This window comes from Helianthus annuus, chromosome 7 (assembly GCF_002127325.2).
Source record: "Helianthus annuus cultivar XRQ/B chromosome 7, HanXRQr2.0-SUNRISE, whole genome shotgun sequence".
NCBI lineage: Eukaryota > Viridiplantae > Streptophyta > Magnoliopsida > Asterales > Asteraceae > Helianthus > Helianthus annuus.
Window position 1 is genome coordinate 116,801,166 of NC_035439.2, and position 25,719 is coordinate 116,826,884.

Here is a 25,719-nt window from a genome sequence, read left to right on the forward strand (position 1 = left end):
CGTATGTGAAGTAATTTTAGGGGATGTAATTTGTTACTACAAGGGTCTTGATCGATACAGCTACTAAGAACTTGGTTATAATGTTGTTGAGCGTCAGATTAGGATCTTCACTTTAAGGGTTGCACATGTAGTAAAAAGGAATTTTTCCTATGGCCTAACCCGAGGTGAGAGTAAGTATTGTGATAATAAAGATATAGGAATAGTATATAAAGTAGAGACTAGAGAATGATGAGAATTGTTACGACACTTTTTTTATGTTTAGTAGAAGCGTATTTGTAGTGGATATTGTTTTTGACTATTCTACCACATGTGACATGTGGTACAATAAAAAGAACTATGTTGTATCATACGATATGTCTTACAATTGATGATTCAAGATTGCAAACTGTTTTGTCAAGCCTATTAGTGGTCTAAGGTGTTAGTTTGTTGAAAGTGCCACTCGCATTAAAACTATAGTTGACATTTGTCAAGGTTTTAAAGTCGGCCGTGCCATTTCCTTTGTTTGATTATGAAGGCATGGACATCCGAAGCTTCTTGTTTTATATGAAACATCTGATCCAGAGCTTGTGACCTTGGCGTACAATCTCTCTAATCAAGAACTCCAGTCATATCCATGTGATTTGGAGCTTTACCTCTGGATGTGTGATTTTTCTTATTCAGAGCTTGTTAGTATGGGGGTCACCTTTGTATCGGTCTTGAAGCGATACTGACATACCCCTAGATTTCCTCGGTACATTGTGTTGAAAATCTTGTTGTTTCGAGATCGTCAAGAATACTGTTTTAGATTGTTTTCTTCCTAAAAGCCAAGACATTTAAATGGTTATAAGGAATGTCAAGTATCTACATCACCTAAAACTTTATTAACGTTAAATTGAGCCATACACAAATACACGTCCATATCAACTCCTATGCTTAGTGGTTATAATGTCATTATGCTTTTTTGGTTGTTTGAGATTTACTCAAGGACCAAATGAAAAAATACAATAAATATTGGTGCAAGTAAGGAGGTGTGGAGTATATGCGTGTCCAAAAATATTGTAATTTTAGAAACCAATTAACCGGAGTGTTCAAGGGGTAGCGCCCACTTGGTAGAAGTCACTACTACAAAATAGAGCATAAGACGCTGTTCAATATTTGGTTTAGACGGTGTTATTTTAATAACCCCGTCTTAAAATCAATTCCTCACATGACCGTTGTGCAAATCCAATTAAAATATTCAACAAAATTCCATAAAACACCGTCTTATGCTTCAACCCTGTCTTATGGTTACATACGCACCGTTTAGACGGTGTTCCCTTTGAACACCGTCTTATATGCTCATGCTTTAGACGGTGTTATTTTAATAACCCCGTCTTAAAATCAAATCCTCACATGACCGTTACACCAACCCAATTAAAATAATCAACAAAATTCCATACAACACCGTCTTATGCTTAAACCCCGTCTTATGTGTACATACGCACTCTTTAGACGGTGGTACCTTTGAACACCGTCTTATATACTCATCAAATTCAAATCGCAGAAGCTCCAACAACCCACCAAATCTTCATCTTTCTTCCAACTTTCTCACCTTCTTCATTCTCTCATCTTCTTCATCCAACTTTCTCACCTTCTTCACTTAATTTCATCATTAAGAAGCTTTTAAAGCTTTAAGGTTAGTTTCTTTTTTCTTTACATATGTTACTTAATGTTTTTTAGTTTTATAAATAGTTTTAAATGTGTTTAGTTATATGTTTTTTTTGTTAGAAATTGAAGTTGTCTTTTGTTTTTCTAAGGCATTAATGTATTGTATATGTGTTTAACATTGTTATAATTTATTTTCAGTGATATATGAAAATTTTCTATCTTAATTTACATATAGATGTTATATATTTACATTTACATATAGGTATATAAATATATATTTAGGTAACCCTTTAGAATTACCCGTCCAAAATTTATCTAATAGAGATAAATTTTGGATTGTCCCGTTCGGGACTGCTTTTTGAATATTCTATCTCATTTAGGATATGTATACATTTTAACGAACTGTCATTTAAGAAAAGATCGGTTGGTATTTCCTCTACTCTCACGGGTTTGCGGTTTTTCGCATACTTGGGGAGTTAAGGGGAAATGCTGCCGATTTTTTCTTAAATGTCGTCTCGTTAAAATGTGTACTTCTAAGATAGAATATTCAAAAAGTGGGTTAGGATTCACCTCCTTAGAAAACCGGTTTACATCATACGTATACGCTCATATCATTTTTTTGTTTATTTGAATTTTCAGATGGATCGCGATTGGATGTACTACCGAAATCGTAGAGATGAAATATATATAATGGGTGTTCAAAGTTTTCTTAAGGCCGCCGAAGCTCATCGCGTGAATATGGGAGATCGATTAATATTTTGTCCATGTGCGTCGTGTATATCCTAGTTCTGATCGATACTTGGATGACGACCTTCGCATGCATGAGCATTGCGTGAAGGTACAAGTCGATCATGTTCTTCCGGCATTTATGGGTATTCCGGTCCCTGACGAGACTTGTATAGAAGGTAAAATGCTATTGATGAACCAAACTTTAAGAAAGTTTATTCAGTTGCCGAGAAAGGCAATTAAGGTATATTTAGTTGATAAATAAATTATATATTACTTTATTTTTTATTATATTACCATTTACTATATAATATTTATATTAATTGTAGATTTTGGATGCACAAACTCACCATACATCTAAAGAACTTCAAACCCCACCCCAAACACGCACGTGTAATTTGACATCGACTGTTGATCCATATATACCAAAGGTAGTTTATATCACTTTAGTTATTATTTGTTTTATATTATAACAATGGTTTATTATTATAGATGCAGCTTTCCTCGGATGTTCCTATTCAGTTAGCAATTAATGATTTTTTGACTGATGATATTTTACTACCCGATGGATTTTTGGACACATTGAATGCGTCTGAATGCCCTCAAAATCAAGATGTTGAACAACAAATGCTAATCAATTATTTAATCTTAGTTGTGTGCTATATAGGATGGAGATCATTTCAGAACTCATAAAGTTTTTCAGAATTTTAAGAACTGATCAAATTGATCAATGGTTTAAGTTAATAATGGCATTATTGTAATTAAAGGAATTGTGAGTGACATTTTAATAGCTGAAAAGGGTGTTTTAGGAAAAGTAAAACAAATCAGTTGCTAATTTATCTCCATCTTTCTCTAACTTAAAATTCGATAGTATCTTTAATTTAATGTTTTAGTAGCTGAAAAGCGTATTATTGTAATTAAAGGAATTGTGGGTGTCATTTTAATAGTTGAAACGGATTGTTTGATATTTTAGGTTATGAAGCCTGTTGTTCAAAAGTCCCAAACGGAACAACCAAAGCCGAAAAAAGCTATGGCAACAAAAAACAAGTCCAAAGGCAAACGAAAACAGGTTCAAGCTAAATTGACATATCAAGAAAAACAAGCCGAAAAAGTGAAGTTACATTTGCAATTGATCGAACTAAGACCCGAATGGCATAAGAAGATGGTTGGTCGACTAGGTGGATACATCGGGAACGACTGGGCTACTACACTTCCATATTCAGCTCCTGAGAATATGTTTCCTAGCAAAAGTGATACCTATATTGAGGTCGAATCAATGTTAGCATTATTTGTCAAAGACTGGGTTGATCTCACCATTGTGTTTTGGTTTACATTGTAAGTTGTTATCACTATAATATTGTATAGATATAACTGAATTTATTAAGTTTTATCATATATTTTATTCTTGTTTTAAGGTACTTTTATAAGGAGTCAGAGGCTAAAAAAGGCAACCGATGCGCCTTTTTAAATGTGAACGCAATCACAGGTGATATGTGCAAAAGAAATCCTAGAGAGGTTGAAGATCACATTTTCAGTTTAGCGACTCATCATGTCGATAAAGATTTCATTCTTGCACCGTATTTGGCTGAGTAAGTTATTTTTAGTTAACTTGCTTTTATTTTATTACTATGATTCACCTAACTATTCTACAACACTAATTTTGTAGCGACCATTGGTCTTTGTTCATCATTGCCCAACACATAGGACATGTATATATTTTGGATTCAACAAAGATGAGAGGCGAAAAGAATGCTTCTAATTATCGTCTTTCAAGCCTAATTCCTACCGCCTTAGGATCCGAGTTCAACTACACAATGGTCGATGTATGTGCGTTTGCTATTTCTAAATTGTTTGAATTTCGCTACTTTTAAATAATAATTTGTTAATTTGTTAGAGTGTAAGCAACAAAAGGGTGGATGGGAATGCGGCTACATGGTTCTCCAACATATGTTTGACTTTGTCAATTTGTATCAAAACCAATTTCCCGATGAAGTAAGTAACATATACTTGTTTATTGTTATAAAATCAGATATACTCATATACATAACTCCCACCATAACCGTTTTGTAAGTTACACATAAGTATACATTATTGTATTGAATGATGAGACCGTTTGGCAGTTATCATCTATATGTATTAATACATTTGTATCATATGTGGGAATAGGAGATTGAAGATTCAATATACAATTTCCATTGTTTTATATCACGTTATCAGCACCTCTGCTCTATAATTCTTTGATTGTTGAAGATCCCTCATTCTCTAAGTTGGTGGTTTACTAGTTGCTGTCCTTGACTCCAATATTTCCATACATTCAGTTTTTTTTTTTTCAGATTCATCCATTCAGGTACGTAACAGCCTTAAATCTCTGATTTATTTTATTTGGATGATATACTTGTTTTTATTAGATAGACACGTACCATGTGCATAGATAGAATATATATTCTTTTTTAAAAAAAAAAAAAAAGAAAAAAAAGAACAACATTGTTTGATTTGAGTTGACAGCGCACACATCAAACCTACTGACCTACATCTTCTGATTGGAAATTGATAAGTTTTTTTTTAATTGTTTCAAACAAAAACCGGTTGTCATCTTCTTTATAGTTGAACATTAGTTTAGTTTTGATTGTTTATCTCATTCTAAAGGATAATACAAAATCATTTTTAGTTAACAAAAAAAAAAAAAAAAAAAAAAAAAAAAAAAAAAAACATCAACAACCGTTTCTTTTCATTCAGAACAAAAGAAATAAGCTTTTAGATCTGGATTTTAGGACCAACATCAACAAGCTTTTAGATCAAGTTTTTTTAAGAAAAAGGGGGTCTTGCTTTAGATCTCGTAACCAGGCTACAAGATGGAGATCCCGTTTTTGACGTACCTACTGTGCCGGAACCCTAAGTTTTGGGTTGCTGATGAAAACCTCTTACCGGAGAGTTTCCATTGTTTGGTCGCCGATGTCTTCTATTCTAAATCTTTGGTTTTTTTTGTACCCCATCGATCTTTGTTTTTTTTCTTTTCGTTTTCGAGTTCTCTGGTTTGTTTCCGGGAAACCCCTTTGTGACGAGCCTCGTCGCCACCTATGATGGCGAGTTTTACGCGACAGTTACGGCCTACAACCGTTCATATCGGAACCAGAAGATAAAACCATCAGAGCGATTTTTCTGGAAGAAGTAATGTGATAGCATTTTTCAAGGAGAAACGTTTTCTTAGTTTTGGCGATTTTTCTGGAAGAAGTAATGTGATAGCATTTTTTTTCAAGGAGGCAGTTTTGTTTTGTTGAAAGCCTTTACCCTATCATATATTATTTTATTTTTCCCAGTCTATGACTAAGCCCACATTTTCCAAATTGATCCAGTGACGGACACGTTTTTTTTCCCATACCATTATTTTTATTTTATTTTTTTGAAACTGAAACTTTATAAAATATCTTGTACAACACTATCACATCTGTCCCCCACCAACGATTACTATAATTCATATTATTATTAATTAATATTTGATTTTGATCGGAAAGTATTATACATATATTATGATATAAGTTTTTTTTTTCAATTAAATAAAATACTTTAATAGATGTTGTGCATAACACGAGTATTCCATCACAAGATTCTATACACTAAAAAGTTTCATATATATATATATATATATATTCGTATATACCTTTGAATTCAAATTATGGAGTTTTTAATTCATTCAATTCAAGTATTAATAATTTACCACACTAATTTTTAACATGCATAATTATAATGTTACAACATAATTACACCATACAAAATTAATAAACAAGTTTATTTTCCTTCTCTATTTATAAACATACTTAAAAGTTTAGAACCTGCAGTTCTAGCAAAAGAGAACCCGAAGTTCTCATGCAATATTTATTTTATACACATGCTCGTTTTTTTTAAAATATATGAATCTTTCCTTTGTAGCTAAAAATGTCAAACTTGTCAAATCTCAAATTCACTGCACTTGAAATCTCGGGCAACAACTATCCCTCTTGGGCTTTTGATGTTAAAACTCATCTGGAAGCAATGAGTTTGGGGGAGACAATCATTGATGGGAATAAAACGTCCCTTCAAGAAAAAGCTAAAGCTATGGCATTCCTTCGCCTTCATCTTCATGAAGACCTAAAGAGGGAAAACCGTACTGTCGAGGATCCTCTCGAGTTATGGAAAAACATTCAAGAAAGATTTGACCACCTGAAGTTGGTCTTTCTATCAAAAACTCGTTACAAGTGGGTTTATTTAAGGCTACGAGATCATAAGACTGTTAGTGAGTACAACTCTGCCTTTCTTCGCATCACCTCTGAGCTTAAATTATGTGGTGAACAAATCACCGACAAAGACATGATTGAGCAAACTATCTCAACGTTCCATTTATCAAACATGCTCCTGGCGCAGCAGTACAGGGAACGTAATTTTACAAAATATTCTGAGCTAATGTCATGTTTGTTGGTCGCGGAACAAAACAACAAGCTCATACTACAAAATCATTAAATGCGTGTTATGTGATGATTTTTTTTAGACTATATTTTTTTTTTCTTTCTTTGTTTGGTTTTTATTTCAACTCTAGTGGTATTTTATGTTTTTGAACTATTGTTATGGTTTCACTAAAAATCTTTGTGATGTTTGATTCATATTTGTGTGATGTGAGTTTTTTTTTACTCAACCAATTAGTTCGTTATATTAATTTATTTTATTATTTCCAGAGGAAATATGTTTACAAGCTCCAATAAAGCTATTATTGGTAATGAATGTCTCGTAGATAGTGGTACTACCAACACTATTCTCAAACATAAGAAATTTTTCTCTGAGTTGTCTCCTGCAGAGACACTTGTTGGTACTATTTCTGGTGTATGTGATCTTATAGAAGGCTCTGGAAGAGCAAGCATCATATTACCATCGGGTACTAAACTAATTATAAATGATGCATTATACTCTAGTAAATCAAGACGAAATTTACTTAGTTTTAAAAGTATTCGACAAAATGGTTACCACCTCAAAACAACATCCGAAAATAATATTGAATACTTACAAATTACTTCAAATGAAAATGGTAAAGATACCATTGTAGAAAAGCTAAAAGCTTTATCCTCTGGATTATATTGTACCAATATTACTCCTATTGAATCATACATGATGGTGAGTAACCATAAGGTACTAGATAAAGACACATTCACAATATGGCATGACCGACTAGGTCACCCTGGTAACATAATGATGAGGCGAATAATTAAAAGTGCAAATGGGCACCCTCTTAAGAATTTAAAAGTCTTGTTATCACAAGATTTATCATGTGTGGCATGCTCTCTAGGCAAACTCATTACTCGGCCCTCACCGACTAAGTTGACACAAGAAAACCCCTCATTTTTGGAAAGAATCCAAGGGGACATCTGTGGGCCTATACATCCTCCTTGTGGTCCATTTCGCTATTTCTTAGTCTTAATTGATGCCTCATCGCGATGGTCACATGTGAGTCTCTTAGCTACCCGAAATGTAGCGTTTGCCCGACTTTTAGCACAAATCATACAGTTGAGAGCTCATTTCCCTGAAAATCCAATTAAAACCATACGAGTGGATAATGCAGGAGAATTCACATCCCAAGCTTTTAACGATTATTGTATATCGATTGGGATAAAGGTTGAACATCCAGTAGCTCATGTTCATACACAAAATGGTTTAGCTGAATCATTAATTAAACGATTACGAATAATCGCTAGACCTCTCCTGATGAGATGCAAATTGCCATCTTCTGCGTGGGGACATGCTATTTTACATGCTGCTGCACTAATTCGATTAAGACCAACTGCCGATCATGAATACTCCCCATTACAACTGGTCTCCGGAAGAGAACCAAATCTGTCCCACCTCAAAATATTTGGTTGTGCGGTATATGTACCCATATCGCCACCACAACGTACCATTATGGGACCACAAAGAAGATTGGGCATTTACATCGGTTTTAACTCACCGTCTATTATTAAATATCTAGAACCATTAACGGGTGACATGTTTACAGCACGCTTTGCTGACTGTCAGTTTAATGAGACAGTATTCCCAGTCTTAGGGGGAGATAAGACTAAAGAAAGACTGGTAACACAAGAGTTAACATGGAATGCATCATCATTATCGAATCTCGACCCCCGAAGTGGTCAATGTGAATCTGAAGTCCAAAAGATTATACATTTGCAAAGAATCGCAAATGAATTACCAGATGCATTCACAGACACAAATAGGGTGACAAAGTCACATATACCAGCATCAAATGCACCTGCTCGAATTGAAGTAATCCCAGAAGCGATTACCATACAAAGAAAACGTGGGAGACCAATAGGTTCCAAAGATAAAAACCCACGTAAGCGAAAAGAGCAGAATAAATCAGTTGGTGAAAATTTAGTAAATGAAACCCTAGAAGAGGTAAATGTCCCAGAAGAGACAAATATAATTCCAGAGGAAAATGAAAATCCAGAAGACGCACTGGTACCAAACGAAAACGAGATCTCTATCAATTATGTACAAAATAGTACAATATGGAACCGAAATGAAACACGTGTTAATGATATATTTGCATATGCTATAGCAACAGATGTAATCAATGAAAATGATTACATACCTAAAACTCTAGAAGAGTGCATGCACAGAACTGATTGGCCAAAATGGCAAGAGGCCGTAAAGGCCGAGTTAGATTCGCTCGAAAAGCGAAATGTTTTCGGACCTGTAGTCCGAACACCCATAGACGTCAAACCAGTAGGTTATAAATGGGTGTTTGCTATAAAAAGAAATGAAAAGAATGAGATTGTACGATACAAGGCACGTCTTGTAGCACAAGGGTTTTCCCAAATCCCAGGAGTTGATTATGAGGAAACGTATTCCCCTGTAGTGGATGCGATAACCCTTAGATTTCTAATTGGCCTTGCAATCTCAGAAGGACTTCAAATGAGACTTATGGATGTCGTCACTGCATACTTGTACGGGACACTAGAAAATGACATCTACATGAAAATCCCTAAAGGATTAAAAATGCCCGAAGCATTAAAATCAATACCTCGAGACATGTGTGCTATAAAGCTAAAAAGATCTTTATATGGTCTTAAACAATCTGGTCGTATGTGGTACAATCGGCTCAGTGAATATCTTGAAAAAGAAGGATACAAGTCTGATGTAATCAGTCCATGTGTTTTTATAAAAAGATCACTCTCAAAATTCACTATAATAGCTGTCTACGTGGATGATATAAACATCATTGGAGCTCCTGAAGAGATAGAAAAAACTGCTAATATATTAAAGAGGGAATTTGAGATGAAAGACCTTGGCACAACAAAATTATGTCTCGGCCTGCAGTTCGAGCATTTGCGCAACGGTATATTCATACATCAGTCAAACTACATCCAGAAGATGTTAGTACGTTTTAATATGGAAAAGGCTCATCCGTTTAGCATACCCATGGTTGTCCGACCGCTAGATCCTCAAAAGGATCCTTACCGCCCTCAAGAAGAAGGTGAAGAAGTACTTGGTCCAGAAGTACCGTACTTAAGTGCGATCGGTGCCCTTATGTATCTTGCAAATAACACGAGACCCGATATTGCATTCTCGGTACATGTACTAGCAAGATATAGTTCCAACCCAACACGTAGACACTGGAATGGAATAAAACACATATTCAGGTATATTTGCGGGACACAAGACTTAGGTCTCTTCTACCAGAAAGATCAAAAGTCCCAACTTGTTGGGTATGCTGATGCTGGATATCTATCAGATCCACATAAAGCAAAATCTCAAACAGGTTATGTATTCACATATGGTGGCACAGCAATTTCTTGGAAGTCAACTAAGCAAACACTTACAGCAACGTCATCAAATCATGCCGAACTAATTGCACTATATGAAGCTGGTAGAGAATGCGTGTGGTTGAGATCAATGATTACTCACATTCAAGAATCATGTGGATTAGAACAGATCAAGAAGGAGCCGACAATTATTTATGAAGACAATGCTGCTTGCATAGCTCAGATCAAAGAAGGTTACATCAAGGGTGATCGAACAAAGCACATTTCACCAAAATTCTTCTCAACGTATGACTTGCAGAAAGAAGGAGAAATTGATGTTTGCCAAATCAAGTCAAGTGAAAATTTAGCTGACCTATTCACAAAATCTTTACCAAGAAACAGTTTCGAGCAACTATCACACAAGATCGGTCTCCGTAGATTGAAAGATGTTTGTTAAATTCAGGGGGAGAATTATACACGCTGTACTCTTTTCCTTGACTAAGTTTTGTCCCATTGGGTTTTCTTAGTAAGGTTTTTAACGAGGCAGCATAACTGGTCCAGCAGTATCAGTTCATCTCATAGGTCCTGAAGTACCGATTTAACATCATCCTGACGCATGTTGTTAATTTGTGTATAATGAATAGTAATGTATATCTGAGGGGGAGTGTTATAAAATCAGATATACTCATATACATAACTCCCACCATAACCGTTTTGTAAGTTACACATAAGTATACATTATTGTATTGAATGATGAGACCGTTTGGCAGTTATCATCTATATGTATTAATACATTTGTATCATATGTGGGAATAGGAGATTGAAGATTCAATATACAATTTCCATTGTTTTATATCATTTATCAATTTGTTACTTAATTGTTTATTTATTTTTTTAAAACTTAGAAGGTTTAGATGTATATAACATGTAAATATATACATAGCTTTATTGCCGATGTTGTTATCTGTTTTTCTCTTTGCCTTTAGATTTATTCTATAATATTTATAACAACTCTTTCTATCTACTTTTATTTTAGATGTGGCACGACATGAGAGAGGCTACGGATAATGAAATAGATGTTTTGTTGATGACGTTGATGCCGAAGTTTTTTAGCGAGTTAGGTATTCCGTTAGTTTAGCTTATGTGTAGTTTGTTATGTATTCACAAATGATTGTAATTTGACGGGTTTATTTCCGAATTGGATGTCTACGGGTTTATTTTGGATTTGAATGTGTATTGTTTTGGTTTGATTTGAAAATGTTCCATTGGTGTATATAAGGTTGATGTATTTTTTTTTCCAGCAAATGTATTTTTGGGAAATACGTATTCAGTAAATGTATTTTTTCAGCACATTATAAGACCGTGTTAAAATGGTATTAAAAGACGGGGTTCACCTATAAATGTTTTGCTATTAAAAGACGGGGTTCACAAAGTTTAAGTCGGTGTTCAAATAGAACACCGTCTAATAAGAGTTGATTTTAAGCCGGTGTTTAAATAGAACACCGTCTAATACGAGTTGATTTTAAGCCGGTGTTTAAATAGAACACCGTCTAATACGAGTTGATTTTAAGCTGGTGTTTAAATAGAACACCGTCTAATAAGAGCTGATTTTAAGCCGGTGTTTAAATAGAACACCGTCTAATAAGAGCTGATTTTAAACCAGTGGGGCTTAAGACGGTGTTGAAAACACCGTCTTAAAACCCATTTCACCCCGTCTAACAATCAGTTTTGTAGTAGTGAGTTCCAAGGTGGTTACGCCCGCTTGGCTAGGGTTCAGGGGAAACGGCCAAATCGGGTCCAAGGGCAACGTTGCGGGTGGGAAACGTATTAGATTTGCATGGACCAAAGAGAAGTTGCATAAAGCATGATCTTCAATGTTGTTGCAAATAAGTAGCATTCTACTAGTGCTTAGTAGAAACTTGGTAATTGAAAATTGGTAGCATGTTGCTACTACTCGGGAGCATCTTGTACTTCGATAGCAACTTTGAACATCGGCAGTAACTCTGAACTCCGGTAACAAATATCTAGGGGCAATAATCCTAGTGGATTCCCCATATTAATACAATTCCTATAATTTGATCAAAGTTTTAGGGTTTTCATCTATTTTTTCACTCCATCTCATTTCTCAAAATAGGAATGAAATATATAGACTCAATTATCATTCCTAAAATTTAATATAGATTCGCTATTAATTCCTCATCTTTCAAACCACGTAATTTAGAGTTAATTACACAGATAGACCATGTGGTTTATAGCTAGTTTTACCTTTGTGTACTAACACCTAATTTATTTAAGTTTAAAACAATTTTACAAAATCTATTTTTTATTTTCATTTTTTATTATATCTCCTAATTAATATAAAATCTATTTATTTTTTATTTATAAATATAAATTAAAAAGTCAGAAAACGTCCGCTCCATTTTTTATTTATTAATAATATTAAAAAATAATACTAGATAAATATCTTACTAATATTATGAATATATAAAAACTCTTTAAAATATAAATTAAATAATGAAACAAATGATATAATAAGTATCTATTAAAATCCATAGCAATCTTGAAAACACACGAATATAATATCTGAAAATTAGTTAAATTAATATATCAAGATATGTAGCATAATCGAGAAAAAACTATTTAAAAATAACTACAACTAATTTAACATATTTTGTAGTAAAATCGTAAAAATGTATAATATAATCTGATTTGTTTGTTACGATCAGTTATTTGGCACATTTTGAGACGGTGTGATTAAACCATGACATCTCTATTTTATTTGTGTATCTATGTGCTTAGGAAACACTTTAGTTCCGATGGGATACAGTCTTTTATTATTATTGTTATTGGTTTTATATTTTTTTAATCTCATATATTTAAAATTATAAAAATTAAAACTAAGTTTTATACATTAAACATGTGTAATACACGGAGTTTTAACCTAATATCTTAATAGTAATTTATTTGCACATTACCAACTATTATTATAGCTATTGAATTTTTAATTATTTAAGATTTTGAGCAACTTCTATCGTGCTAAATTATTTATCATTTCTTAAAAAAATTATATATTAATATTTACTTATAAAAAGAAAAAAATAAATAGATTTTATGTTGATTAAGAGATATAATAAAAAGATGAAAATAAAAAAAAATAGATTTTGTAAGATTGATTTAAACTTAAATAAAATTAGGTGTTAGTACCCAAAGGTGTTACATTGATAAAACTAAAAAAATGGAAGGGTATTTTAGTTATTATATTGATAATTTTAGTGTTAGTATTCAAAGGTGTTACAAAATTGAAACCATAAAACTTAAATCTATTAAAAAAAAGTTAGTACCCAAAAGTAAAACTGACTATAAACCACAAGCTCCATTTGTGATCTGTGTAATTAACTCTATAATTTATAAACCGAAGAAAAAGGAAAGCGAATAAGAAATAATAAAGTAATATTTTTAATTGAATTTAGATAAATACAGGGTATGATATAGAAGATTTTTAAATGATGAACGAAATTTAGAAAGTAATATAGATTGCACTTAGACCGCCCGTAGTGGGGCGTTTTTTTTAAAAAAAATTGCCCGAAAACGCCCGAAAACGCCCAACCCCCCATTACAGGGGGCGTTTTACGGCGTTATATTTTGAAAAAATCGTTGTGCGCGTTATAATGAAAACGCCGAATGTATGTTGGAACAAATGATAACCACCAATCAGGTATATCCACATGGTCTGACACAATGCTGAATGCCCCCCATGTGTGCTTGTTTTTTTTTTTCTTTTCATTAAAAATAATATGGGGGTTATTGGTATAATGCCCCACTACACCACTTTTGCTATAATGCCCCCTTGCTGACTAGGACGCCACGTGTCGTATAATGCCCCATGATGGGGGCATTATAACCTTCTACCACTACACATGGTCTTAAAATATAAAGATCGAGATAAGAAATCCATTGTCAATTGCTCTAACAAATTTGACTTCGAATTTTTTAGAAGTTTTTGCACTTGTTTTTTTGTATAAATTAGCTTTCATTGACCAACAAATTCCATTGGATTATGTAGCTTTGTGTAAAAAAAGGGGTAGACAAACTTTAAAAAAATGTAACTTACTTTGAAATATTTTAAAAAAAAAATGTAACAACCTTTAATAAGTTAACGTCACCATCACCCTTTCTAATAATTGCGTTTACGTGTTTTTTTTTTTTTTTTTTTTTTTTTTTTATCATTTGATTTTAAACATTTTTACGAGTAAAAAAAAAGTCATTTTTTTATCCACACGTGCATCTTCTTCTTTGAAAATCCCCCTAATCCATTTTCAACTTTCCTTGTATATATAATCCGATAATCCCACTAACACCAACTTATCATTGACTCATTGCATCTTATAATGGACTCTTCATTCTTTTACAACACTACTTTAAACCAAAATGATTCTCCCGAGATACCATTCTACGGAATGTTGCTTGGGTCATCTGATGGTGACCTCACGCAACATTCCATAAGCAGCATTCTCTACGGAATGCTGCCAGAGTCATCTAATCATGATCGCTCCTCACACAAAGCCATGTATGTTTCAGCCATAAAGACTAACTACAAAGGAGTACGAGCACGTAGTTGGGGAAAGTATGCAGCCTGAAGAGGTATGGTTCAAATTCCTCGCCTACATGGCAGGGACCACACCACTTTTTTATCCTACATGGCACCTACATCAGCAAGGTAATCCAGAAGCTTCTAGAAGCTTCTGGAAGACATCAAGGTGGCACCAAAGATGCTCCGTCCGACAAGAAGGACGAAACGTGTCACCAGTCATCGACTGCCATGTAGGCCTGCAACAAATCAAGGAGCAGACCGACAACGCCAGTACGAGGTCTCCAAAATGAGCAATTGTAAGCACGCCACGTGTACCACTACACTGACCATGACAAAGGAGACCAAAGGGATATTCCCCTTGGTCGGACAGCTGGCGCACAACCACAGCTGGCACAGCTGCTCCTCCCTCCTTCACCCTCGGTTATAAATAGGACCCTTCATCAATCAGGTTGATCATCTTGCTCTCTATACTCACACACTCAACAAACACTGTTTATCCCTCCTCGGAACAGTACTTATTCTCACGCCGGAGCCTGGTTAAGAGGGAAACTCCCATATTCCCCTCTTAACGAGACTAACGGTGTTGGTGTTTTGAAGGATCCAAGTCATTTTTACGAGTAAGAAAGGAGACTGAACCCACAGGAGAAACAACCCCACAGATTAACCTCAGAGTTATTCTGTGTTTCATCATTGGCGCCATCCGCTTTTTGCAAAACCACTCTCATCTCTTTTCTTTTTGAAAAACACTCGTAAAAAATGGCTGAACAAAACCCTTCACACCAAGTGGACGGAGAAGTTTCTTCCTTTGAACTCGTTTCGGACACAGCACACGTCCAAAGGGGCCAAAGGAACGAAATCATCCAAAAAGGGCAGACAAACAATGATTTTCCCAGTATTTTTGGAAGTACCTCCAGGGTTGTTAGCCAAACTACAACTGGGCCTACTTTCCAGCATCCGACTAGGATCATCACCCAAACCACAAACGGAGCCACTTTCCAATCTCCACCCGGGGTAGTCCAACAAACACCCCCACCAGTGCAAACACTAAGCCATGGAGCTGGCCCCTCAGCTCCATCGGAACAAGCACAGTTGAATTTCTCTGCACTTTTAGGGCTACCTGAAGGAAAAACTCTGGCTTCATGGTATGCCGAACAGATGGCATCTATAAACCTCGTTTATACACAACTTAGCGTACAGCAAGCTTTGCTAAGCACAAGCTAACCAATCAGCATTCGTTACCCCACCGCAACGGTCCCTGAGTACACACACGACTCAGCAGATCAATGCGTGGAATTTACGTCCGGAGAAAGGACCTGTGCCAAACATCAGAAAGCCAAGCGCGCACGACACGCGCGACACTTATGGCGAAACAGAAAGCAATTACGTCCAAAATCCACAAAGAAGGCCAATTCAGAGCCGTTTGGGCGCACGCAACATGAACACCGAATGGGATGATGAAGAAGACGACCCAACATACAAAGGGGAGAGCACAATATTCAGCAGATTACACCCAGAACATGAATCGTACAAACCAGCCAAGCGCGCAGGGTACAACCCAAAAGCAGAGCATGACTACACTCTGAGCTATCGTCCAGACGACATGGCTGAAAATTCAAAATTCATTAAGGAAATTGCCACGGCCGCTATAGACAAAACAAAATTGCCACACAACGTAGGCAAATACAACGGCTTGACAGACCCGGATGATCATCTCCAAGTTTTTAATGGCGCGGGAGCAACAGGAGGATGGAATTTACCAACTTGGTGCCATCTCTTCGCTCAAACATTTGTCGGCGCAGCACGCATTTGGTTCGACAGCGTGCCAGCAGGAAGAATCAAATCATGGATCGACTTTCGAGAGAAGTTCCTCGCGCACTTCTCTCAGCAGCGCAGACATACTAGAGATCCAGCTGATTGTTTAAACATATGGCGCAAGGACCACGAAAGTGTGGAAGATTTCATCACTAGATACAACAAAGAGTGTCTGGAAATTGGTTATGTAGGCGAGAAGATGATGCGCGCGCACTTCATGAGAGCAGTCAAATGCGACGACCTAATCAAGCGAGTAAAGGGAAGAGATGGAGGACCCAAAGATTGGGAAACCTTCATTGAAGCAGCTAAGACCATTGTGCAAACAGACAAACAGCTGACCGGTGATGATCCCCGTCAGTGCAGATATAACCACAATGACCGGCACAACAAAAAGGGCAGAAGCCAACCATGGAAAGCGTCCGGTCATAGAGAAAGAAGCCCAGCAAGGGCTGATGCGCGCCACACAATCAATCAGATAGCCCACCGGAAAGAGGTAAAAAGAGAAAACATGGAGAAACAGTGGACACCACTAACAAGACCCCTTCGGAAGTTTTGGCCACTGAGAATCATCAGTTCAAACCACCCCTACAAATGCGAAACAAGAGGGGTCAAAATCCCAATCTTTTCTGTGAATTTCACAAAGACACGGGTCACTTAACCGACGACTGCTTCAGTCTAAAACAAGAAATAGAAAGGGCCTTGAGAGATGGAAAGCTCACTCACTGGTAAAAGGTGGAAAGCGCGATTACCGCCAAATTCAAAGAAGAGAAGAAGGGCCAGATAACAAAAAACTCCAGAAACTAGAAACCCACATGGTTCAAGGAGGTCCACGAAAGCCGAGAAAGAATTACAACAAGCGCACACAAGACGACTCGTGGCGCGAGAGACAAGTTGTTTTTCCTATTGTAAGAGGAGGACCAAGAGAAAGAAGGCCCATAGTAATCTCGGGAGTAATCGGTCACTACCAAACCGACTACATTTTCATTGATCCAGGGAGCACCGCGGACATCATATACGAACAATGTTTCAATCAATTCGACCAAGAGGACAAGGCGCGCTTAGAACCAGCCGATTACCCACTCACTGGTTTCTACAATGAAGCCGTCTTTCCTCTCGGAAAAATATCGTTCCCGGTGTTACTCTCGGATGGAAGAAATTCAAGAACCGAAGAAGTCACGTTTATGGTGTTACCCGCGCACTCAAGACATGATATCCTCCTAGGAAGAGAGTCTCAAGGAGATTTCAGCATGATTTGTTCTGGTCCGCATTCAGCTGTGGGATTCCCAACAGAAACGGGGTAAGCAATAATATACGCAAGCAAGGAAGTCTTAGCAACAGATGATGTCAGACCTGCAAAGGCAAGTAAACCTGCACCACACGCAGAAGCAGAAAAATGGGTGTTGAACAGCGCATACCCAGAACAAACAGTTACCTTAGGACCTGCAATGTCCGATCTAACGCGCGCAGTGCTAAAAAAGCTGTTGTTCCAAAACATGGATGTGTTCGCCTGGACACCAGCTGACATGGTGGATGTGTTCGACTAAACGTCTCAAAAGAAGCAAAACTAGTGGTGCACGCCAAACGCCACTTGGGAGATATAAAACACGATGCTATGAAAGAACAGGTGTTGGAGCTGCTGAATGCAGGAATCATCAGAGAAGTCAGATACCAAACATGGGTGGCGAGCCCAGTAATGGTACAGAAGCCAAATGGCAGCTAGAGAATGTGTGTAGATTACAAGGACCTAAACAAGGCATGTCCACGCGACTGTTATGCCTTACCAGATATCGACGAAAAAATTGACTCGCTGGCAACGTTCAGATGGAAGTGCTTCCTTGACTGCTACAAGGGAAACCACCAAGTCCAAATGGCCGTCCAAGATGAAGATAAAACCGCATTCCGTACACCGACAGGGCTATACTGCTAAACCAAAATGCCTTTCGGCCTAAAGAATGCAGGGGCGACCTACCAGACATTGATGAATGAAACATTCAAAGATGCCATCGGCAAGTATATCGAAGTGTATATGGACGACTTGGTGATTATGAGTAACGAAGAAAGTATGATGCTGGTGAATATCCAAAAGACATTCGACACCTTGCGCGGTATAGGTATCAAGCTAAACCCAGTGAAATGCTCTTTCGACATGGAAGAAGTGAAATTCCTGGGTTTCATTGTTACAAAAGATGGTTTCAAGGTAAATCCTGAGAAAGTACAAGCAATCGAGAGAATGCCTTTGCCATCGACCATCAAAGAAATGCACAAGTTGGCAGGACGTTTAGCAGCACTGAACCGCTTCCTGGCCAATCACGCGGCTAAGTCTTTCCCGTTTATCAAAACACTTCGTAACTGCATGAAGAAAAGCCAATTTCAATGGACTCCGGAAGCTGAAAGCGCATTCCGCGAGATGAAAGATTGCCTCATCAAACTGCCAACATTAACTGCACCAGTCAAGGGAGAACCCTTGGTGCTATACTTGTCAGCCTCCGACAGAGCAGTAGGAGCAGTATTACTCGTTGATCGACAAGGCGTCCAAACACCAGTTTACTATGTGTCACGAACCTTGACCGACCCAGAAACCCGGTATGCCATCATGGAGAAACTAGTACTCGCATTAGTCCATGCATCAAGATGGCTGCGCAGCTACTTTGCCAACCACGTCATTCACGTGCTAACAAACTACAATATTGGCAACATCCTCACAAGGCCAGAGATTTCAGGAAGACTAGCAAAGTGGGCGATAGAACTCGGGGGCCATAATGTGGTTTTCAGGCCAAGACCAGCAATCAAGGGCCAAGTGCTAGCAGACTTCATGACAGAAGTACCCGACGACAAGGATCGGGAGTATAAAGCAATGGAAAAAGCCGAAAAACAGCAAGTAGAAGAACCATGGCTGTTATACACAGACGGCGCGTCTAACGAAGACGGCGCAGGCGCAGGTCTTCGACTGGTGAGCCCTGACAAACATGAATTCACATACGCCATACGTTTGGATTTCAAGAGCATGAACAATGAAGCCGAATATGAAGCTTTCCTGGCTGGCTTAAGATTGGCAATCAAAATGGGAGTTAGACACATCGAAGCGCATGTAGACTCCAAGTTAGTGGCCGGGAAAATCAACAAGCAATACGAAGCAAAAGGAGATGTAATGGCACTCTACCTGAGTCAAGCAAAGACATTGCTACAAACCTTTTATTCCTACAAAGTGCACCATATTAACAGAAGCGAGAACAAACCGGCAGACGCGCTAAGTAAGCTCGCATCAACAAGTTTTCAGCACCTAGCAAAGGACGTGCGCATAGAAGTTTTGAGCAACCCATCAGTGCCACTAAGGGAAGTAAGCGTCATTCAAGTAGGAACAACGTCATGGATGACTCCGATAATGGCATACCTTCAATCCGGGATACTCCGGGAGAACAAAGTTGAAGCGAGGAAAGTCCAGTACAAGGCTGAACATTATCAGATGGCTGATGGAATTTTATACCGAAAGTCATACCTTGGGCCGTTGTTGAGATGCGTTGACCCCGAAGACGCAAACTACTTGATCAGAGAAATACATGAAGGAATCTGTGGTATACATGTCGGGCCGAGAATGGTGGTGGCAAAAGTGATGAACGCTGGGTACTACTGGCCTGGGATGCATTTAGACGCAGTAAAAGAGTTGAGGAAATGCAGTGGATGCCAAAGACATGCTCCCAAGACGATGCGCCCCAAAAATGAATTGGTACCAGTCACAACTGCATGGCCTTTTCAACAATGGGGAATAGATATGGTTGGCCCCTTCCCAGAAGCCCAGGCGCTGTCAAATTTATAATAGTCGCAGTCGACTATTTTACAAAATGGGTAGAGGCAAAGGCACTTGCATCGACCACTTCCACTGTCGTTAAAAGATTCATATGGGAACAAATCATATGTTGTTTCGGGTTACCACTCAGAATCATCACCGACAACGGAACAAACTTTGCCACAGACGATCTTCAACGATGGTTCAAAGAATTACACATTGAGCACACCTTCTCCTCGGTCGCGCACCCGCAGGGGAATGGTCAAGTGGAAGCAGTTAACAAGAGCATTGTTGATGGTATCAAGGCAAGATTGGGAGAAAAAAGAAGAGGCTGGGTTGACGAACTGCCCAGCATATTATGGGCCCACAGAACAATGTCGAAGACAAGCAACGGAGAAACACCGTTTAGCTTAGTATATGGGTCTGAGGCAGTGATACCGGCAGAGATAGGATTGCCGTCACCACGAATGCTCTCCATGAACCTGATCAACAATGAAGAAGAAATGAGGATCGACCTAGACCTCCTAGAAGAAAGGAGAGAGATGGCGGCAATCAACGAAGCAAAGTACAAAACGAAGCTGGAGAAGTATTATAACTCCAAAGTCCGAGTCTGCACCTTCAACCCAGGAGATTACGTCCTGAGAGACAACAAGGCTTCCAATGCCGAAAAGCCAGGGAAACTGGCTCCCAAGTGGGAAGGTCCATATGTTATAGACACAGTACTCGGAAAGGGAGCCTACAAGCTGCGCACCATTGACAACAAGGAGGTTCCACGAACTTGGAACGCTCAACAGCTGAGAAAGTGTTATATGTAAAAAGGTTATGTAATCGCAACGGCTGAACCGCCAACACAATTATAGTAATACAAGAAGTGTTTGGCTATCTGTATTTAACGCAAATTTCTTGTCACAGCTGCATATATTACTTTGGGCATACACGGGAACATCGACGGCTCGACCATAGGAAACGTTGTAGACCTCCAAGGCTCGTCACAACCAAGTGCACAGCCGGGTCAAAACACACAACCAAAGCCTACAAAAAACGCCAAAACAAGACTTCGTGCCCACATAAACACGAAAATATCGATAGCATGGTAAACAAACATTGTAAGGCCCCCAAAGCTAAACACAGCTGGGTCCACACAATAACCTGTAACTCGATCACTTCGTATTCACGAACCAACCTGCGCACGTAAACGACAGAACAAATTTTGTAGCTAACATAACACAACCTGTCAGCGCCATCACTCATTCGTGATACCTAATCAAAGTAATTACACATGCACATATTATGACGATAACAAAATTCACATAAAACAAAGGTGAATATTAACATAACAAACGTCAAGCATAGCCAAATGTTCACAAACATAACAGGTACACAAAAATTAAAATTGTTCATAAGGTTGTCAGGTGATTATAGAGCCGTCTAAGGCCATATGCGGCACACATGCCGGAATTCTTCACTCGGGATGAGTGGTCCCAGCACCTCCAGCCGCGTTACCTTCATCACCAAGAGCCTTCTTCAATAAGGCGACACCATCTGGCTTCCGGGATAGCTTCTGAGCAGCCTTAACAACGGCAAACTCCAGAGACGCGAACTCCTTGCGCTTGGCAGCATATTTACCGCCACAATCTTCCTTATACAATTCAAAATGATATTCTTTCTCGTTGTTGACAACGGCAGCCCTACCTTCGCTATAGCCATCTTTTCGCCCCCTATTGTATCCCGACTGACCCAACTCAAACATATAGCTAGCAAGCTCTCGAGATTTAACTATGCGATCAGCGATATGAAAAGACACACATAACAGCATAAGAAGGGAGGTGGAAAGAGGCCAAAAACAAAATAAACAAAAGAAATTACCAAAGGCATGGCGCGAGACAGCAGCCATTTGCAGTCAGTAGACACCTCCTCAACCAGGAGCTCAGAAGCTTGGCGTTCAGAAGTTTTCTCTTCAAGAAGGCGTTCAGCAGCCTCACACTCAGAAACCTTCTGCTTAACAAGGAGCTCCAACTTGTCGATACGATCAACATATTCCTTCTCCTTCTTCTCAAACGCAATGCGCGCTTGATGGGCTTCATCAGCAAGTTCCTTCTTTTCACCGGACACTAGCTTCACACTGAGATTGCATTTCAGTATTGGTACCTTCACAAGCAGACTCCCAGTCCTTTTGCTTCTGAATGTTGACCTGTTTCTCTTGCTCCAACTTTCGCTCAGCATCTGAAACCCTCCATTGCAAACCCTTCTTCTCAGCATTGAACTTCTCTTTCTCCTCAGCAAACACCCTCCTAGCATCCTCAAACTCAACTGTCTCCTCCCCCATCGATCTCTGTTCGCGAACAATTTCTTGAGAAGTAGCAAAGAAATTAACTCCAGCACGAACATGATCATCCAACAACTCAAAACGATTGCGTCTTTTCCAGAACATCCTTTCAGCGGGAGGAAGAGACAAAGAGAAGAAATCGTGACAGTTGCCCAGATCATTCATCCGGGAACCCTGAGTCAGATTCCAGCAAGGAGCGTGCGGCAAGTCATCACAAGCAGGGTTTTGAGTATCCCAGGAATCAGCATGAACATTCTCAAATTGTGGACTATGAACCACACTAGAAGTAGCACCACCACCACCGCCTGGGGGGCGTTTGGTATAAATAGTTTGACGTGGGGCGGTCTCACTAGATTCCACCTCGGTGTCAACACACTTACCTTTACCATCCCCACCAGCACCACCTGCGCTACCACCGGCACCATCACCACCTGCAACATTGCCACCACCTTCACCCACATTCTCAGCAGTCACTTCATCTTCCTTCTTCTTCTTGCCAGAAGCATCACGGGGAGGGGACAAATCAATCGTCCTCGATGGAGGAGAAGAAGGAGGAGTGATTTGTGAAATATCAAACCTACGAGTCCCTTTGCCTGACTTGACTCCTGCCATAAAGCAACCACAACAATCAGAAGTAACTCGAGAAGCATATAACAAAATATACAACTGTAAAACCTTTACCGGTAGGGGCAGAAGCAGCAAATATCTCCTTCAAGAGATTCCCACGATCTCCACTAAAAATACCCATATCAATTTCAGATTCTGAAGGTGCAGGGGGAGCTTCCTCCCGGAGTCTAGCCTTCTTCGAGGCAAGAAGAGCAGCAGCCTGCTCGTCAAGTTTATGTTTTTTGTCCTCAAGAGCTTTCTTCCTCATCATCTCCGTCAAAGTGGACTGGTCATCTGGATCAGACCCACGAGGTTTCTCTCCAGCCCCTAAACCAGACAAGGTATCAGAAACGACAACGTAATCAAGGACAGGAAGAGTAGAGGGTCGCTTACGAGAAGTGTCAGCAGCTTTGTCCTCAACCCCCTTCTCCTTCCTCCCCGATGCACCAACTTTTGTCTTCTTCCTGGATTCCAATTGAGAAGCAATTTCAACTGGAATCTCTTCATCATCACCAACGACTTCATGAACAGGCTCATTAATAGCCACCTGCGCGGAACCTGCACGCGCGCAACGAAAAGTTAGACCTTCAGAAGATCTGCCAGAGCTTCCACTCGAGAGAACAACAACTTCCTCTCGAGTAGGATCAATGGGGTCATCTTCATCGTCTTCACCTAAAACAACATTTGCATATTTAGCAAAACTATCATCAGACGGGTGCAAGAAACGGCCTTGAATCTGGTTTAACCACGTCGGCTTCCCATCCTGTTGGATCGCCTCAACCATGGCACCCGCAGCCTTCGGGTCCAAGAGATTTAACAAGCTATATCCAACTGCAAAAGATAAGGGAATAAGGAAGAACACACAAAAAACAAAATAATTCGAATATACTTTTGGAAAATTACATCCATTTGCCTTGGTAACCATAAACAGGAACACCCAAGGGGTTCTTTGGAAACCATAACAGACTCATTCCAGCACCAACCAAAGCCATCTCCTCCAACTGCGAAATGGCAGTAGCCTTATGTGTTAATTTCTTGTACCAGTCCTGTTCAGCAAAACCCACCAAAACATCTATCTTGGGGATCCCTTCACCCACCGACCGGTAATGCATATCCACAGGAATAACACTGCGACGAATGTAGAAAAACTTCTGTTTCCAATCGTGCAAGCTCTTCAGAGGAACGGAACAAACAGGAATAACACCCGTCCGGGAGTTGAAAGAATAGAAACCATTGGTGTAAGTAACACTGTAGAAGACATTGAACATTTCAAGCGTCGGATCAACACGGTTGGCTCTACAAACAAATTCAAAGTGAGTAATACGGGGAAGCCCAATCGCGTTAATCTGAGAAATATGGAGCCCATAGTTCCTCAACACCGAAGCAGTAAACTTGGTAATCGGAAGCATGAAGTTGCCCTCCCGGAAAAACGCAACATATAAAGTCAAGTAGCCTGGAGGTGCATCCATGGCAGTAGAACCAGCAGTCAGATACTGGGCTCCCCATTCAGGACGAAAACCCATCCCCCTCACCAAATTGTGGAACTCTTCTTCTTTCCACCCTATTACCGCCTGGTCAGGGCCAGGGGGAGCCTTCCCTTTATTTTTTCTCTTCTTCTGGGAAGGATTCGCCCCAGACATAATGAAGAAAATCAGAAGTTAGACAAAAAAAAGAAGGATAAAAGATGAAGGAGTGGGAGAGAACCAAACTTCAAAATTTGAAAAGTGAGGAAGAAGGAGAAACCGCCTTATATTTATACCCATCGCATTTAATGCGATGGGTAGTGGGCCGTCAGAATCCAGAAAGACACCCAATGGGGAAGAAACACGTCAGAAGAGAGAGAAACCGTCACCTCTATTTCCGGGTACGTGGACGGCACACGCCTGACAACGTGGAGAAAAGCAACTGACACACTGAAAAAGGCGTCTGTTCACCTCCGATAAGACAGGGACACTAGACAGTCACATCAGTTGTCTCCCCCAAGACAACAAAGCTTCATGCAGAAGAAAACAACAAGTGCCATGCGCCATGCGTCCACTTGGCTCAACTTTTACAGGTTGCCAAAACCCATGCGCCGTGCGTCCATTTGGCTCAACTTTTACAAGTTGCCAAAACCCATGCGCCATGCGTCCATTTGGCTCAACTTTTACAAGTTGCCAAAGCCCATGCGCCGTGCGTCCATTTGGCTCAACTTTTACAAGTTGCCAAAACCCATGCGTCGTACGTCCATTTGGCTCAACTTTTGCAAATTCCTAACACGCCGCGCGCCATGCAACCAGTACCATAAAAATGCGCATAACAAACATCAACCTTAACAACCATTACCCTTATAAGTCCAGAATCCCTTCTAGACGATCAACTCAACTAGAAGGCACACTGGACTGGGGGGACTTGAAGAGGTATGGTCCCAATTCCTCGCCTACATGGCAGGGACCACACCACTTTTTTATCCTACATGGCACCTACATCAGCAAGGTAATCCAGA

The 25,719-nt window shown here is 39.1% G+C and overlaps 2 protein-coding genes and 1 long non-coding RNA gene across 3 annotated transcripts; all 3 read left to right on the plus strand.

Moving 5' to 3' along the window:
• The first annotated feature begins 4,368 nt into the window (after window positions 1-4,368).
• Window positions 4,369-6,984, plus strand: LOC110889247. The gene is made up of 2 exons (XR_002563480.2): window positions 4,369-4,699; window positions 6,280-6,984. It is a non-coding gene; the product is annotated as an uncharacterized LOC110889247 (long non-coding RNA).
• Window positions 6,985-16,141: 9,157 nt separating this feature from the next.
• On the plus strand, window positions 16,142-17,819 carry LOC110887584. The gene is made up of 2 exons (XM_022135163.1): window positions 16,142-17,011; window positions 17,193-17,819. Exons 1-2 carry the CDS (start codon window positions 16,142-16,144, stop codon window positions 17,817-17,819), a joined length of 1,497 nt encoding a protein of 498 aa, XP_021990855.1.
• Window positions 17,820-18,451: 632 nt separating this feature from the next.
• Window positions 18,452-20,332, plus strand: LOC110887585. Its single transcript, XM_022135164.1, has one exon. The coding sequence runs from the start codon at window positions 18,452-18,454 to the stop codon at window positions 20,330-20,332; it is 1,881 nt and encodes a 626-aa protein (XP_021990856.1).
• Window positions 20,333-25,719: the final 5,387 nt, after the last annotated feature.

Bases quoted from the DNA above. Each gene is read 5' to 3' on its own strand.
- LOC110887584 (XM_022135163.1), top strand. From the start codon at position 16,142: ATGAACACCGAATGGGATGATGAAGAAGACGACCCAACATACAAAGGG. The intron at 17,012-17,192 runs GTAAAAAGAGAA...CGACTGCTTCAG, and splicing joins AGATAGCCCACCGGAAAGAG to TCTAAAACAAGAAATAGAAA.
- LOC110887585 (XM_022135164.1), top strand. From the start codon at position 18,452: ATGCCTTTCGGCCTAAAGAATGCAGGGGCGACCTACCAGACATTGATG.